General features: G+C 37.2%; 3 protein-coding genes across 4 annotated transcripts; 2 read left to right on the top strand and 1 right to left on the bottom strand.

Moving 5' to 3' along the window:
* Positions 1–6,533, top strand: LOC114542622 (putative ankyrin repeat protein RF_0381). The gene is made up of 6 exons (XM_028562132.1): positions 1–22; positions 1,874–2,144; positions 4,275–4,768; positions 4,880–5,293; positions 5,375–6,241; positions 6,525–6,533. The coding sequence occupies exons 2-6, from the start codon at positions 1,895–1,897 to the stop codon at positions 6,531–6,533; spliced, it is 2,034 nt and encodes a 677-aa protein (XP_028417933.1). The 5' UTR covers positions 1–22; positions 1,874–1,894.
* A 200-nt stretch (positions 6,534–6,733) lies between these two features.
* On the top strand, positions 6,734–10,997 carry LOC114542621 (2-5A-dependent ribonuclease-like). Its single transcript, XM_028562131.1, has 5 exons — positions 6,734–6,773; positions 6,822–7,093; positions 7,175–7,744; positions 8,661–8,822; positions 10,182–10,997. The coding sequence occupies exons 1-5, from the start codon at positions 6,734–6,736 to the stop codon at positions 10,995–10,997; spliced, it is 1,860 nt and encodes a 619-aa protein (XP_028417932.1).
* Positions 10,998–12,584: 1,587 nt separating this feature from the next.
* Positions 12,585–13,754, bottom strand: LOC114542632. 2 transcript variants are annotated; one of them, XM_028562139.1, is made up of 2 exons: positions 13,596–13,754; positions 12,585–13,109 (listed from the first exon to the last, which is right to left on the bottom strand). In XM_028562139.1, the coding sequence occupies exons 1-2, from the start codon at positions 13,681–13,683 to the stop codon at positions 12,700–12,702; spliced, it is 498 nt and encodes a 165-aa protein (XP_028417940.1). In that variant the 5' UTR covers positions 13,684–13,754; the 3' UTR covers positions 12,585–12,699. The 2 variants fall into 2 exon arrangements, 1 of the variants encoding a protein (XP_028417940.1); XR_003689708.1 differs by lacking the exon at positions 12,585–13,109 and adding an exon at positions 13,163–13,435.
* Between the last annotated feature and the right edge of the window lie 2,832 nt (positions 13,755–16,586).

Below are 16,586 nucleotides of genomic sequence, written 5' to 3'. Positions count from 1 at the left end.
GCGGGGACAGTCAGCGATGAAGGTAGGTTTGCTGGAGTGTAGATCACAAAGCTCTTTATTTAACATATTGTCAATGTTGTAGGGTATAAACCATTGAAGCCAGGAATTTGATAAATAACCTTGTGTTCTATCACAATAATTTGTTTCAGTACGACAGTGCTCAGAATCCATAAGAAATTTTGTGAAATGCAGTGCATTTGCGCAAGGATTGTGAACTAATGGTCTAATTACTTAACTTCAAAACAGACTTTATCGATTGCTACGTTAGAGGAATTTTACTCATGAGTGACTTGGGCTATGTTCACGCTAAACTTAGAGACCACGATATATCTCGCCAATAATCAACCGGCAATGGTTATCCTTAGGTAGGGGCACTAAATTTAGGGTTTCATATTCGCAAATTCGTAGCCGTGTGACTGCCGGATTTCATTCGACGAAAGCGAACGCTGTTACGGTGATTAAAAATGCTTCAATATACAACCCCAATTAAGCGTGTTTTCCATTTAATCGTAAATGTGTCGTGAACAAGTAATTTTAACCGATGACAAATAGTTCAGATATAAATTTATCTTTTATTATTTCTGAATTCATTGTTGCATGACTGCACGCACATAGAAATATTCTATCACATCAGCCACAATGACATGTTCACAACATGCATAGATTAAATGGCAACCAGGCATCAAATTATTGCGTATAGTTTGAGCCCTTCGGTGATGTGGTAAAGTATTTAGCTATAATTTTAATGATACAATAGTTTTAACTGTATACAATTCAGCCTTTAGGTTGCAAAGTAATTTTATTAAATACAAATACAAATAAATACAAATAAATATACAAATACAAAGTATTCCCAAGCGACAGTTTGAGAATCGATGTTGTCTCGTCACTTTTTAGAATATTGTAGGGTATAACTTTTTTAAAGGCAGTAAATGGGTCAATCTTTTCGCTGCGCTCACTCGTGAGAAATTGTTCACGAGAACATAAAACTTATTTCTCCGAGGGGACCGTGTAATGCATGTTCTGTTGATTATATCCACTAAATTCAGAGTAACAAAAGTACACAAGCCATGAAGGACCATTATAAAAGCGAATATTTTTCAAATTTTAGCCTAAACATTAAATTAGAATAAATTTTACGTATCTAAAATGTCTTTCAATTGTTTTCGTTTGTATATCCAACGTTAATTCCGTTTTACATACGAACCAAAGACATTTGTATTTTCACAACAACAGCAATGAAAGTGGCCGGAAAATTTTTAAAACTCGTTATGTCACCCCTAAACATGACGTACCGTATGACATTTATATGACATAAACATGACATTTCATGACGTAACATGTCACATACGAAAAATATCCGCACTGTACCCCGGATGTAGTGGCGTATGAGTTCTACGAGTTTTTTATTCCTCAGTAAAATACCCCCATCCATATAATAAAATGAGGATAATTTCTTCTTCAGAGCCCAGCTTAAGTTAATTTCCTTTAATCGTAATTCTTGTTAACATGTCAAGGTGGTTGATGTATTAGAATACTGCTGTGTGTTTGCAGTGAACAATGACAATACATAATGACTAAATTGCCTGCTTAATACCTTGGGAAAACGGGCGATGTTTACTTCACTTTTATGACTGTATTGGTTTCTGCAAAATAGAAACATTTATGAGCTTTCCTCTCATTCGAGTCATTTCATAAATCATTAACTTAGCCTGAGTTCTGGCTTAGGAAATATTCCGCTTCGTTTGACATTACGAGGGGTTGTTTCATGTATGTAATTCTGCTATGCGTTTTAAAAATTGAATAGAAGTTTGCTTTTTAGAAAGGTGCACATGCAACATGCCATTGTCATATAAAGTCTGAATTGTTTTAGGCATAGCCGTTTTGCTCAAAGATGGCGACTTCGCCAAATAAGATGAGAATGACTGAATCCATGGAAAATAATAATGTCATCATATCCCAGCGTGAGGAGAGTGACATAAGTTTAACTTTGGCAGAAAAGAATCGTACAGGAACATCTGGGAAATTAGATGATACATCTGCGCGGGGAAATAAACAATCCAAGCCTGTTGTTAATAATGAACAAAAAGGAATTGAAGTGGAACATCAAGGAGAAAACATTGAAAACGAAAAATGTCATAATGGTATGAAATTTTGTAATTATAATAAGTGGAATGAAACTCGCAATTTGGTTAGTAGGCGTGCAGGATGAGAGAATCCCGCACGAAAAGTTACAAATGTCTCATTGTATTTATTTTATAAAGCAAATACTAAATGCTTCCTTGACTTTCAGAAAGCGTAATAAAACACTCGCCTACGATTCGTGCTTCTTCACGCTTTCGAAAAGTCTTGCAATATCCCGCGTGGAGTATCACGCTATCCTGAACGGAAATCATTTAGTATTCCTTTATTATTATATGTGTATAGAGATTTATGCACAGCAGAAGATGAAATAAAAATAACTGTGTAAATTAATTTTATGCAATTTGATTGGACGTACGATGTTTTTCACGCGTGAAAAAATGCCTTACACGGCTTTTGATTGGACGTACGATATTCTTCACACGTGAAAAATTGTCGTATGTCATTTTGGCGGCAATTTGTTTACATTTTCTTTCAAGATGGCGTCGAAATATAGGAGTGAGATTCAAAACATAATTCTCATATTCAAGATATTTTTACATTCAGCACATTCTCAAATCTTTCGGAAAGAGTATCTAACTTCTTTTGAACAAAATTACAAAGAAACTGAACGGTAATAAATATGTTTTGATGCATAAAGTTTCGATTTTGTTGCTCGCTGTGTTTTTGTATATTAAAAGCGTGTCGTTGTCAAATTGATCTCTATACACATTTAATAAACAAATTACTTCATGGTTGGCTCGTTTGTACGATTTTTATTATGCACTCGTTGCGAAGGATCGCAAACTCACTCGTTCGCTGCGCTCATTCGTTCGTTTTGCGATCCTTCACAACTCGAAAATCATGAAGTAATCTCTATTTATAGAACATTTATCTAAGAACCAAGGTCAAGAACCGAGGTCAAAAACTTCAAAAAAAGCCCTTCCTCGAAACGTGCATGGAGGTTCTCTCTGCATTCTTCAAGTATTCGGCTTGTCGTCTTGATATTAACATGACAAAATTTCTGGACCCTAATTTGTCAAGAGAAGCACAGTGATTTCTCTAATTATATATCTTCTGTAATCTTTGGAAAATGCTGCAATTTCATTGGCAACGCTTTCGAGTTGTAATTGCTCTTTTGCTCATAGCTAATAAAAATCACTCCATTAGTACATACAACTAGCCAAGCAGCAATCAGGATACAAAATATAAATTATACTAAATCTTAATAATTTCAAATTCTACTATTTACTAAGCATTGTTCTGATGAATTGTAATGAATTTCAAAAAATTGTATCTTTAGATATATAAACCTTTGTTTTGTAAACGCTCGTATGACTTGGGCATTACTTTCACTCCCATTCGTTCTATTACCATCATTAATTGCACGACTCAATAATAGTCATAACATAACGTATTGCAAAGATTTATAAAATACCTTAAAATCTGCAACCATGGTATATAGGCACTTGAACTTCAATAATATAATAGACCTTTCTTAAAATGTCGATAAACGCCGAAAGTCTGATCTTGCACGAAATTTGATTGGCTCCTTAAAATTATCCTGCCAATCAAACTTCGTGTAACATTAGACTTTAGCGTTTTATATCATCATAAAAAAGATCAATTGTCAATTTTCATCAGAATAATCCTTGGTAAATAGTACAATTTGAAATTAATAAAATAGAGCATAACTTAGAAATGACATTTTGTATCCTTAATGGTGATTGCCTATGAGCAAGAATGCAATTAATGCTCAAATCGCACTCTTTAGTCAGTGGAATTGCAGCATTTACAAGATATACAATAGATGCCAAAATCATACTCGTGGTTGGCAAATCAACTCACGCTACGTGCTCGGTTGAATTTGTAAACACTGGTATCATTTTGGCATTAAATGCGCTCTTTTTCGCTCTATTAATATCATTAATTATACCAAAATACAATTACTTTACTCATTTTTTCAAAATAAGCAAATTTGTGTGAAGATATATATTTACATTGAAACTTAAAGGCCGTCAAGGAAATAAGAAAGGCCATGAAAGTAAACGAAAGTACTGAATAAAAAGTCATATTCAGACTGTGTTTAACAAATAACTATCAAGTTTGCATTGAAGTTGTACGAATTTATTATGTTAATACCCCATATATAGAAAGTGATAAAAAGCAAGGGGCAAGTGGAAGTACAAACGTCTGTGAAGAAGGAAAACAGAAATTTTGGGACGAACTGAGAAAGCAAGTTGAATGTGGTGAAAACAAAGAAGATCGTTGGAAGAAGACAATTCTTTGGCGTGCTTTTCAGTTTAGTCCAGTAGATCAAAAAATTGTTAAATATTTAGTTGACCATGGAGCAGACATTTATTCCCAGAACGAAGAAGGTGAAACAGTTCTTTGCAACGCGACAAGAAATGGTTTACTTGATCTTGTTAAGTATTTTGTGCAATATGGCCCTGAACATAATTTTCAAGATGATTGCAGAGCTCTCCAAAGTGCAATACAGTCTCGATCATTAGAAATTGTGAAATATTTCGTTCAAAAGGGCGCCAATGTAAATGGAAAGGATTCTGATGCGGAGACCGTGCTGCATTTTGCAGTTAGTAAAGGTACGCTAGAAATGGTAAAATACCTCGTTGAAAATGGTGCTGATGTAAATGGAAAGGATACTAACGGGTGGACTGTGCTTCACAATGCTGTTACTGAAGGTAAGCTAGAAATCATAAAATATCTTGTTGAAAATGGCGCCGATGTAAATGGCAAGTATACTGATGGATGGACAGTATTGCACTATGCTGTTAGCGAAGGTACACTAGAAATGATAAAATATCTTGTTGAGAAGGGAGCTGATGTAAAAGGTAAAAATACTGACGGAAGGACAGTACTGCACACTTCTGTTACTAAAGGTAAGCCAGATATAGTGAAATACCTTGTTGAAAACGGGGCTGATGTAAATAGCACGGATTTTGACGAGAGGTCAGTTCTACACAGCGCTGTTACTGAAAGTAAGCTAGATGTGGTAAAATACCTTGTTGAACATGGGGCTGATGTAAATGGTAAAGATACTAATGGGGACACAGTGCTGCATTTTGCAGTTAGTGAAGGTACGCTTGAAATGGTAAAATATCTTGTTGAAAATAACGCTGATGTAAATGGAATTGATACTGATGGGTGGACAGTGCTGCACAATGCTGTTACTGAAGGTAAGCAAGAAATCATGAAATATCTTGTTGAAAACGGTGCCGATGTAAATGGCAAGTATACTGATGGATGGACAGTATTGCACTATGCTGTTAGCAAAGGTACACTAGAAATGGTAAAATATCTTGTTGAAAAGGGAGCTGAAGTAAAAGGTAAAAATACTGACGGAAAGACAGTACTGCACACTGCTGTTACTAAAAGTACGCTGGATATAGTGAAATATCTTGTTGAAAAAGGCGCTGCTGTGAATGCCATTAACAGGAAAAATACTAACGGGTCGACAGTGCTGCACAGTGCTGTTGCTAAAGGTAAGCTTGAAATAGTGAAATATCTTGTTGAAAACGGCGCTGATGTAAATAGACCGGATATTGACGGGTTGACAGTTCTACACACAGCTGTTAGTAAAGGTACGCTGGGTATAGTGAAATATCTTGTTGAAAAAGGCGCAGCTGTGAATGCCATTAACAGCAAAAATGCTGACGGGTCGACAGTGCTGCACAGTGCTGTTGCTAAAGGTAAGCCAGAAATAGTGAAATATCTTGTTGAAAACGGCGCTGATGTAAATAGCACGGATATTGACGGAAAGACAGTTCTACACAGTGCTGTTACTGGAAGTAAGCTTGATATGGTAAAATATCTTGTTGAACATGGGGCTGATGTAAATGGCAAGGATCCTGATAAATGGAGAGTGCTTCACAGTGCTGTTACTGAAGGTACGCTAGAAATGGTAAGTTTCCTTGTTGAAAATGGTGCTGATGTAAATGGCAAGGATAGTAACGGGTGGACAGTGTTGCACAGTGCTGTTGCTAAAGGAGCACACGAAACGGTAAAATATCTCATTGGAAAGGGTGCTGATGTAAATGGCAAGTATATTGACGGATGGTCTGTCCTGCACTACGCTGTTTCTAAAGGTACGCTAGAAATGGTGAAATATCTTGTTGAAAAAGGCGCTGATGTAAATGGTAAGAATACTTACGGTAGGACAGTGTTGCACTACGCTGTTACTGAAAGTACGATAGATATAGTAAAATACCTGGTTGAGAATAGCGCTGATGTAATTGGTAAGACGACTAACGGACGAACAGTGCTGCACAGCGCCGTTACGAAAGGTACGCTAAAGGTGGTAAAATATCTCGTTGAAAATGGCGCTGATATAAATGGTAAGAATTCTGACAAATGGACAGTCCTGCACAGTGCTGTTAATAAAGGTACACTAGATATGGTAAAATACCTCGTTCAGAATGGCGCTGATGTAAATGGAAAGAATACTGATGGGTGGACAGTGCTGCACAATGCTGTTACTGAAGGTAGGCTAGAAATCATAAAATATCTTGTTGAAAACGGCGCCGATGTAAATGGCAAGTATACTGATGGATGGACAGTATTGCACTATGCTGTTAGCGAAGGTACACTAGAAATGATAAAATATCTTGTTGAGAAGGGAGCTGATGTAAAAGGTAAAAATACTGACGGAAGGACAGTACTGCACACTTCTGTTACTAAAGGTAAGCTAGATATAGTGAAATACCTTGTTGAAAACGGGGCTGATGTAAATAGCACGGATTTTGACGAGAGGTCAGTTCTACACAGCGCTGTTACTGAAAGTAAGCTAGATGTGGTAAAATACCTTGTTGAACATGGGGCTGATGTAAATGGTAAAGATACTAATGGGGACACAGTGCTGCATTTTGCAGTTAGTGAAGGTACGCTTGAAATGGTAAAATATCTTGTTGAAAATAACGCTGATGTAAATGGAATTGATACTGATGGGTGGACAGTGCTGCACAATGCTGTTACTGAAGGTAAGCAAGAAATCATGAAATATCTTGTTGAAAAAGGTGCCGATGTAAATGGCAAGTATACTGATGGATGGACAGTATTGCACTATGCTGTTAGCAAAGGTACACTAGAAATGGTAAAATATCTTGTTGAAAAGGGAGCTGAAGTAAAAGGTAAAAATACTGACGGAAAGACAGTACTGCACACTGCTGTTACTAAAAGTACGCTGGATATAGTGAAATATCTTGTTGAAAAAGGCGCTGCTGTGAATGCCATTAACAGGAAAAATACTAACGGGTCGACAGTGCTGCACAGTGCTGTTGCTAAAGGTAAGCTTGAAATAGTGAAATATCTTGTTGAAAACGGCGCTGATGTAAATAGACCGGATATTGACGGGTTGACAGTTCTACACACAGCTGTTAGTAAAGGTACGCTGGGTATAGTGAAATATCTTGTTGAAAAAGGCGCAGCTGTGAATGCCATTAACAGCAAAAATGCTGACGGGTCGACCGTGCTGCACAGTGCTGTTGCTAAAGGTAAGCCAGAAATAGTGAAATATCTTGTTGAAAACGGCGCTGATGTAAATAGCACGGATATTGACGGAAAGACAGTTCTACACAGTGCTGCTACTGGAAGTAAGCTTGATATGGTAAAATATCTTGTTGAACATGGGGCTGATGTAAATGGCAAGGATCCTGATAAATGGAGAGTGCTTCACAGTGCTGTTACTGAAGGTACGCTAGAAATGGTAAGTTTCCTTGTTGAAAATGGTGCTGATGTAAATGGCAAGGATAGTAACGGGTGGACAGTGTTGCACAGTGCTGTTGCTAAAGGAGCACACGAAACGGTAAAATATCTCATTGGAAAGGGTGCTGATGTAAATGGCAAGTATATTGACGGATGGTCTGTCCTGCACTACGCTGTTTCTAAAGGTACGCTAGAAATGGTGAAATATCTTGTTGAAAAAGGCGCTGATGTAAATGGTAAGAATACATACGGTAGGACAGTGTTGCACTACGCTGTTACTGAAAGTACGATAGATATAGTAAAATACCTGGTTGAGAATGGCGCTGATGTAATTGGTAAGACGACGAACGGACGAACAGTGCTTCACAGCGCCGTTACGAAAGGTACGCTAAAGGTGGTAAAATATCTCGTTGAAAATGGCGCTGATATAAATGGTAAGAATTCTGACAAATGGACAGTCCTGCACAGTGCTGTTAATAAAGGTACACTAGATATGGTAAAATACCTCGTTCAGAATGGCGCTGATGTAAATGGAAAGAATACTGACGGGTGGACAGTCCTCCACACTGCTGTTACTAAAGGTAGCCTGGATATCACAAAGCACCTGTGAAAAATGGCGCTGATGTAAATAGTAAATATACTGACGGTTGGACCGTCCTACACGCTGCTGTAGATACTGGTGCATTAGAAATTATTAAATATTTAGTTGAACAGGGTGCTGACATAACTCCTAAAGGTAACATCAGCGCTCATACTCTTGGCACTGACATCATTAGGATGGCTGTTGCAAACAATTCAGCTTTGGTGGATCTCATCAGGCAAAAGAACAGGGTTGTTCCGAGAGCTGGAAAATTCTTGTCGAACGAAGCCAAATGAAGCCAATTCTTATCGAAGAATCTCAAAATAGTCTCAAAAAGTCTTTAAAACATGGTGAGAAGATTGAGATGTTGAAAAGAATGAACTGCAACATGTTAGAAAAGGTAATTTTTCAAATTAACTGAGTTTGGATAGAAACAACGTTATAAATCATTAAAGGCCCAACCGAGACACCAAACGCACAATTAGTTGTGGGAGAAATGGTTTTTGAGAGAGAAGTGCTTCAAATATAATGTAGAGGTCAAAGTTACCCCTTATAGGCTCGCTACAGCTTAATTCATGTAGTTTATGGTACAATTAATTATGTAGTCCTAGCCAAGGACTCTGGCGTCCTCAGGGGTCGTGGATCCCCATGTTGCACGTCCTCAGGGGTTTAAGTGCTCCCCAGTATTGATCTTCACCCAAGAAGGGGGTCATAGCTCCCCAGATAGATATCCTAAATGTCCAAAGGGGTCATAGATCCCCATGAGGTCATTCTTTACTTAGGTTTAGACACGAATGCATGTAGATTTATGCGAGTCTATGGGGTAGAGGGTGACCTTCGGCAACACTCCATCCCCCAGGACCAATGTTTAATTACTAAAAAAATGCACTGAACAAAGTGTTTTTATTAGCTACATGAAGCGAGGTAGAATGTCTCACAGGTGGGTACGGCATTACCCCAATATACTCTAGATGAACTGTTAGGCAGTCCTTGACGCAACAATATTTACATAAATTTCTGTAAATATTTTTTATCACTTTCCTCATGGTTTTATGCAAATCAGCAAATTAGTGCAAAATCGGTGGATTGTAAAAACTCTGAAATGGTAGACAGGGTAAATGGTAACAGAAGTTACCCCTATGAGCTTTAGATATACAATGCGTCGGATATGTTTGCATGATAATGCCACAATTTTAACAACAGTCATGAGCATTAGCGAACGTTGCTAATTGGCTGCTTGCTAATTACCTTGTGGTGTACTCGTGCAGGATCACGCTGCGGTTTTGGTAAAATTACCTGCAAGATAATTTTTAATGGGTGTGTTTAAAGAGAGTGTTTGATGATAAGCGGAAAACTGGATTTAGGTATTTTCCCTCGCTGCTGGGTCGTAGCAACCAGGGACAATTCAATATAGTAGCTCAAAGGGGTAATTTATGTTAAACCTTTTCGTCGACGGAAGCAGAAAAGGCAGCTTGCCTTTTATATGCTCATGGACATTGAATGTCTTATTTTGTAATTTTTGTTCTTCAATATGGGTTTATTGAAAAAGCAGAAATGCAAAACGTTGAATTCCGTAACAAATCTATTATTTATTTGAAGTTTGAATAAAGGACAGGCGCTATAACGCTATCAAACTTATTTTTCTCCGTGTTGGCCTTAGTAAACCATTAAAGTGCCTTTCTTCGGATTTCTGCCCCCTGCACTGCCCTTGATTGCGTCCGATGCCTCTGCATCTAATAACCATCTCTTTCTTCAATAGACTGAAATACCGATGCAGGCTTTTGTCGCAGAGAGTCAATTCAAAATTGGCGATGGTGGTTCTTCTTGTGTCTATGTTGGTCTCATGAAAGATGGAAGCGAAGTTGCAGTTAAGAGAATTTTGGTGCAAAGTGACGACAAAACAGCTGAAAACGAAAAAGAAATCATGAGTCTTATTGAAACGAACAGCTGTCCATTTATAGTGAGCTATCGTCATTTTCACCGTGATCATGACGATGTGCTCATGTATCTCATTGTTGATCTTTGCGAGGAAGACTTGAGGGAACTTGTTGATGCATCCAGTATTGAACATCTACAAGAGCATGGTCCACAAATGATTAGGGAAATTCTATCTGGACTTGAATTTCTTCATGGTAAAGGAATATTACACAGAGATCTTAAACCATCAAACGTCCTGGTTGATATCGAAGGTCGCATGAAATTGGCAGATTTTGGAATAAGCCGCGTTCTAAATGACGAACAAACGACAGTTGTGACATTCGCCAAAGGTACTCCTGGATGGATGCCATCGGAAGTAACTCAAGCCATTGAGAAAAATGAGAAGTGTCGTTTCAAAAAGAAATCAGATGTCCAGGTCGCGGGTATGATTGCTTTCTACGTCCTAACTAAAGGTGAACACCCTTTTGGTTCTAGGCTTGATCGAATGAGAAATATTTCGAAAGGGAACTCTATTGGCTTGAATAAACTTGGTGATCGCAAAGCTCAAAATTTTGTGTCGTGGCTGATCAATCATAAAATTGATGAGAGACCTTATGCTGACGAAGCGTTGAGGCATCCTTTCGTTGATGAACATTGACACAGTCGAAATACAGAACTTTTCTACGAGATAAAACAACTATCATAAAAATTAATTACGAAAGACGAGATTCGTGGAAAAATAAATCTTATCTGGACTTGAACATATCATATTTGTCAAAATCACAACATTGTTTTCCTTTGTTGTTGAACTTGGTGAATTGAAATGGTCGCATTTATTTTTGTACATGCATTTGGGACAGTGCTGTATTAACTGCCCTAGATGGCCATCAGGCGCATCCAGTTTCACACAAAATGGTGGACGAATTAGTTGAGATAATGAGATTAATTATTACATGACAAAACAAAATGGCGGAAAGTTACTACGCAAACAAATTAAATATCCCTAGAGAATCTAAGAAAGGCCCGAAAGCCAAAACTACAAAATAATGGATAAAAGTCAGAAAGTCAAGCATGGCTTATATTTCGACAAAGGTTGTTGAAGCATCCAGTTCGTTATATTCATTTTCCTTAGATATACAGTACTAGTGTACATAAAAAATCTGCAATCCGCAAAAAAATACGTGTTGAAACCTAGAGTTGCTGGGCACGAATGCTTAAGGATCTCGACCAGGCGCTTCAAATATTTTTTCGGTTTTATCATGCCAATATGCATGCGTCTTGGTCGTGAAATTGCCAAAACCGACTCACCCTGCTTCGCTAGACTAATCCCGAATTGTATTCGCCATCGCATGAGTAATTAATTAACACTTATTCACTGTCAACCGAAGGAAAAATTGTGTTTGGGAACCTGAGAACGGTCGATATTTTACGAGGCGAAGCCAAGGCCCTGACTTTAGGGAGACAAGCGACGTCCGCCATTTTGATTTTGCAATAATAAACTATTATTGGATGAGGTTTTTGTGATATTACTCTGCATATCACAAAAATAGGTACGCAGTGCGTACATGTGGGTAGCCTCTAAAACATTTGCAAAACATTGGCTGCGATAAAGGTATGGTTTGGCAAAGAAATTGTATTCAATGTCAAACTTCAGGCTGCTATAGTGGCAAGTAAATATCAACTAATGCTTATAATTTTTGCGTTGGGTACATTTTTGACAACAGAGTGGTGACATATGTAAAAGTATAGTTACAGAAGAAAGGAAATGCGTAGTTTTCGAAAAAGCGATGGTCGGTGAGCGTTGAATTATGTTAGTCAAAGCAATGATTTAATGTAGCCATGTCATTGACATTGTATGCGAGTTTTCCAAGGAAGTAAAATTGGTCAATATTAGGGGTCAGTTAATTTTAAACAACTAATAAAGCATTACCATATAGAAAAAGGCAGTAACAATCAGTAGTATCAGTACCAAGTTGGCCTATTTTATGAATTATAATACAATATTTCACCTGGCTGTCAATTTTTCGCCTGTGGGCATGCAGCTATTATAACCAAATGCTTCAAAGTTTAAAAAGAAGCTTTTATTTGAACATAACTAACAAAACAATTTTTTAAAAACAAAACTTTTAACCCAAATGCATTTCAACTAAACAAAAATCTTTAAAATATTGTTCAGATACATAGATGAGTCCTTCAAAATTGTTATGCTTAAATGTTAATGTGCATATCAAGTAGTTTATCCTCAATGAAACAAAACTTTAAAACAAACGTGCATTTCAACTGAACAAAAATCTTTAAAATATTGTTCAGATACATAGATCATACATACATAGATTGTTCAGATATGTCCTTAAAAGTTGTTAATGCGAGACATTTGAAACAATTTTGGACTCTTTGTTATATGTTACTGTAAAATGATCTGGCAGATCAAGTAGTTTATCCTCAATGAAATCTTTGTTAAGATCTTTCTTGTCCATATCATATTGACTAGTGGCAAGAAAAACTGCTTGCATTATTGCATCATCAAAGAACATGAGAGAAACCTTTTTCTTCGTTGAAACCTCCTCAACCAGTGCCTGGGCATACCAGTGTTGTACACATGCTGATTTCTTTTGCAACATGGAGCATTTTGGGTTTGGGCATCTTACCTTTGTTGAGTTTGACAGGATGTTTCCATTGTCAATTTTCTTTTTGCATTTAAAGCAAGATGAGTAAGGACTCACATTCTCAACTCCCATCAGTTGAACAGAGCATGTGGTAGTTGGCAAATCTACAGCAACAGCCAACAGCATGTCTACAAACTCAGGCACATCAGGTAATAATAAATAACTCTTATTTATACTTTGGCTGATAACACAATACAAACTGTTTCCACTTACTAAAATTGAGTTTAGAATTGACTTGTCCCAAATATTGACAGATTTAATTTCATTGTAAACAATTGCATATAATGACATAGCTACACACTGTTTACCAGCATTCACACCAAACATTAGCTCATTACCTTGATTAAAATCAGCATGGATTGTACAAGCAGGGTCAACTATATCATTTATAGTCCTAGGACCTGGATTTTCCTCCACATCATTTGAAAGTCTCAGTAATAATGGCACATAAACATTGTGATAGTATATCATTTGAACATACCATAAGAATAAGTCACTGTTTTTTTGGCTATTATGCAATTGGCTCTTGAGATAAGGCAAGCAGAATACATTAAAGTAAAACATTAATAGTAATTGATTCCAAAGTATACCTTTAAGACGACACAGACTGTTGCGACAATCTGTAAAATTGTGATGTGAACCAATCCTGGCGCGATAAACTTCAATAGTAACACCCATATTTATGGTCTAGAACTCAGAAACCAAATGTCAATTCTTGAATTTATAAAGTCTCTTATTTGTCAGTAATCTGCCAGCAAGTCGGCAGGTATATTTGGGTTGCAAGTTGGCAGCGATGTTAAATAGTTTGTTTGTACGAGCACAACGGCTGTCGTTTTATACACCCGCACAATGGCTGGGTTCGATTTCAATACCTGCACAATGGCTAGGTTTAGTTTCAATACCTGCACAATGGCTAGGTTTAGTTTTGATACGTGGCCTTTCACGTGAATAGTACCCTGCTCTATGACGAGCAGTGCGAGCAACAATGGCTCCAGGTTATTTGTTTGATTTTGATTTTTGATACGTGCACCTCCGACACGTAGAGCGCCTGACAAACCGTCAGTGCAGGCAAGTTTGCCCCGAATATATATCTACGCTCCAATAATCCGATTGCGATCGAAATTCCTCGACCACGGTAGAAAAACGAGCGATTAAAATAACAAATGTCAGATAAAATACACAAACTTTAAAGTACTCACCTTTGCTTTAAAATTTGACAAACGTATTAACGTAGTTCGGTTCTCTCATCCGAAAGCCATGAAATTTTCCGGAAGTAGAACGAACAGTACGTTCGTCATCTCTCGTTCATCTCTCGTATATCCGACGATTGCCGAACATGTGGCAACAGACAGACAGACACATCCGGACAACACCGCGGAAAAACGTCTGCGCACGCGTCAACTCTGCCTGTAAGTGAGATTAAAAATAATTAAAAAGCGGTTCCGAACGTTTCCGAAGGCTAAAAATGGCGGTAAAAAGGAGTGATTTCATTCGTGTCTTCAAATCCAAATTTCGATGGCATAAATAAACACTGCATTATAGAAACTAAGAGAAAAAACGTCCAGCGAGTCCTAGAAGTGGCATCCTACAAAAACACCTGTAAAAGGTGACTGTTGACAAATTTTTCGTCTCAAACATTTTGTTTATCAAATAAGCAACGACAGTTTCCGAACTTTTGATTGAGACACGTTTTATTAAAAAAAGATATGTCGCCAGATACGAGACGTTTGCGTGTTCTCAATGATTGAAAATTAAGATGTATTTTACAATTTAAATAGATTAGAAAGCTTAACTTTCCGCGGGTTTTCTTAACTTTTAGGTTTAAACTTTTGTTTTCGAAAAATATTCTAAAGCCACCCCGTGAAAAAAAGGAAAATTTACCGTGAATTCCAGTTCGTTCGATACTCTAAATGCTAGAAGGCTTTTAATTTATGTTCTGTCTGGCCGTCTTGTATATTTTTGCCTTTTCTTAACTTATATTTTTATCAAATAATGGGCATGTTTTGTTCCAAAAGTTGATATTTAGATTTACCATAATATTTTGATATTTCGGCGCGTGCGCAGACATTTTTCCGCGGTGTTCATCCGGACAGTTTTTCGACTACATAGTGGTTAGCCGCGCATGCGCAGGCTACCCACAAAAACCGAATTCAATAATTGTTTTATTATACATTTGAAGAATAGTAAATATAGTATTAACGAATGAAAAACCTTATTTAAAGGCAACATCCAAAAATACATCAATTATTAATACATAAATACATTCAAATGAATACCGCTTGTTAACCACCACAGGCTCACTCAGTTATCTGCAAGCAGATAACTGAATTTTGCGTGATTGCGTAATTTATTTGTCAACTATTAGCTAGTCAAATTGCTTTTACTACTATAATGTATAATAAAAATATTTAAGACTTTATGTAAGCCTAAAATTAATACACTGCACCAGTAAGTATACAACCAAATAAAAAATTGATATAAATCTACTTGGTTACTTTTTTTTGAAAAGACGAAAATGTACTTATTAAATCTGTTTATCTTAATGTTTTTTCTCTTGTTAACTGGTCTCTTCGCAGTGAGATAACTCCCCACCCCCAAACAATTTTCTACCCGGTGGACAGGGAAGTATCTACTCATGAAATACATAATTTCAAATGAAGAACCAGTCTAAAGGTTGCATGCCCAGGTGCGCAGCACTTGACTAAAGTTTTTATTTCCCATGGGAAATAACGCCTTATCTCACTCTGCAGGGAGTCCAGTGAGCGACATCAATATTTCGTCACTCCCGCGTGATTCTCTCTCGACCAATGAAGCGCTACGAAGAACAACCTTGTCAAGTGGTATATATAATAATTATTCGCAATCATTAGTCGCGAAAAATGATATTAAACTCAAAGTAACTTCCAAAGGAGCGCATATGCACACATGCAAAACAACAATTTGAAAAAAATTACAAATAAATAGATTAAAAAACATAAATTATATCATCTGTAGTCTTGACGAAAATGATAGAGCTAATTCAATGAAGGATATCCTTTCAAAAGATTAAACAATAAAGTCTGAGCGCACTTTTAATCCCTTAAAATCAGCAGCCTTTGCAGCGCGAATATATTTCTATCGCGAGGCTTCTATATATTTAGCTAGAAGACTAAACTTCATTTTGCAATGTGATGGTGGTTGAATATTATGTGTATGAGTCGGACCCCGAATTGGACCCCGTAGGTCTCTATCGGCTAGCGGATCCCCGGTACAAATATAGATATGGACCGGGGGGGGGTCCATTTTCAGCTGTGACAACTGTACGCAGGGCCGTAGCTAAAAGCGTAATTAGGGGGGTGCCAGTGTATATTCATATATTCATCTATTGTTCTTTTGATATGTAAACATGATTATATGATGCAAGATGCAAGATGAAAAAATTCGACAGAATAAAACCTCGTTTAAGAACTCGGACTGCCAGTTAGCGTTCTTAACGTATTGTTCTCAACAATAGAAGAGGATACTTTGACCTGCAATAGAAGAAGCAGTGTGTATTCAAGTAAGATAACCAACTGGTGACATTTTACCTAAATAAAGAAATT

Source organism: Dendronephthya gigantea, unplaced genomic scaffold (assembly GCF_004324835.1).
Source record: "Dendronephthya gigantea isolate DGI-Jeju-01 unplaced genomic scaffold, DenGig_1.0 000371F, whole genome shotgun sequence".
NCBI lineage: Eukaryota > Metazoa > Cnidaria > Anthozoa > Malacalcyonacea > Nephtheidae > Dendronephthya > Dendronephthya gigantea.
Note: the sequence above shows the minus strand (reverse complement) of the source record. Positions and strands in the feature narration are given on the sequence as shown.

Excerpts from the sequence above, each read along its gene's own strand:
- LOC114542622 (XM_028562132.1), top strand. The coding sequence starts at position 1,895 with ATGGCGACTTCGCCAAATAAGATGAGAATGACTGAATCCATGGAAAAT. Across the intron at positions 4,769-4,879 it reads TCGTTGAAAATGGTGCTGAT|TATACTGATGGATGGACAGT; the intron begins GTAAATGGAAAG and ends GTAAATGGCAAG. Across the intron at positions 5,294-5,374 it reads TTGATACTGATGGGTGGACA|TATACTGATGGATGGACAGT; the intron begins GTGCTGCACAAT and ends GTAAATGGCAAG.
- LOC114542632 (XM_028562139.1), bottom strand. The coding sequence starts at position 13,683 with ATGGGTGTTACTATTGAAGTTTATCGCGCCAGGATTGGTTCACATCAC. Across the intron at positions 13,110-13,595 it reads CAGTCTGTGTCGTCTTAAAG|ATTTGCCAACTACCACATGC; the intron begins GTATACTTTGGA and ends CTGTTGCTGTAG.
- LOC114542621 (XM_028562131.1), top strand. The coding sequence starts at position 6,734 with ATGATAAAATATCTTGTTGAGAAGGGAGCTGATGTAAAAG. Across the intron at positions 6,774-6,821 it reads GAAGGGAGCTGATGTAAAAG|GTAAGCTAGATATAGTGAAA; the intron begins GTAAAAATACTG and ends CTGTTACTAAAG. Across the intron at positions 7,094-7,174 it reads TTGATACTGATGGGTGGACA|TATACTGATGGATGGACAGT; the intron begins GTGCTGCACAAT and ends GTAAATGGCAAG.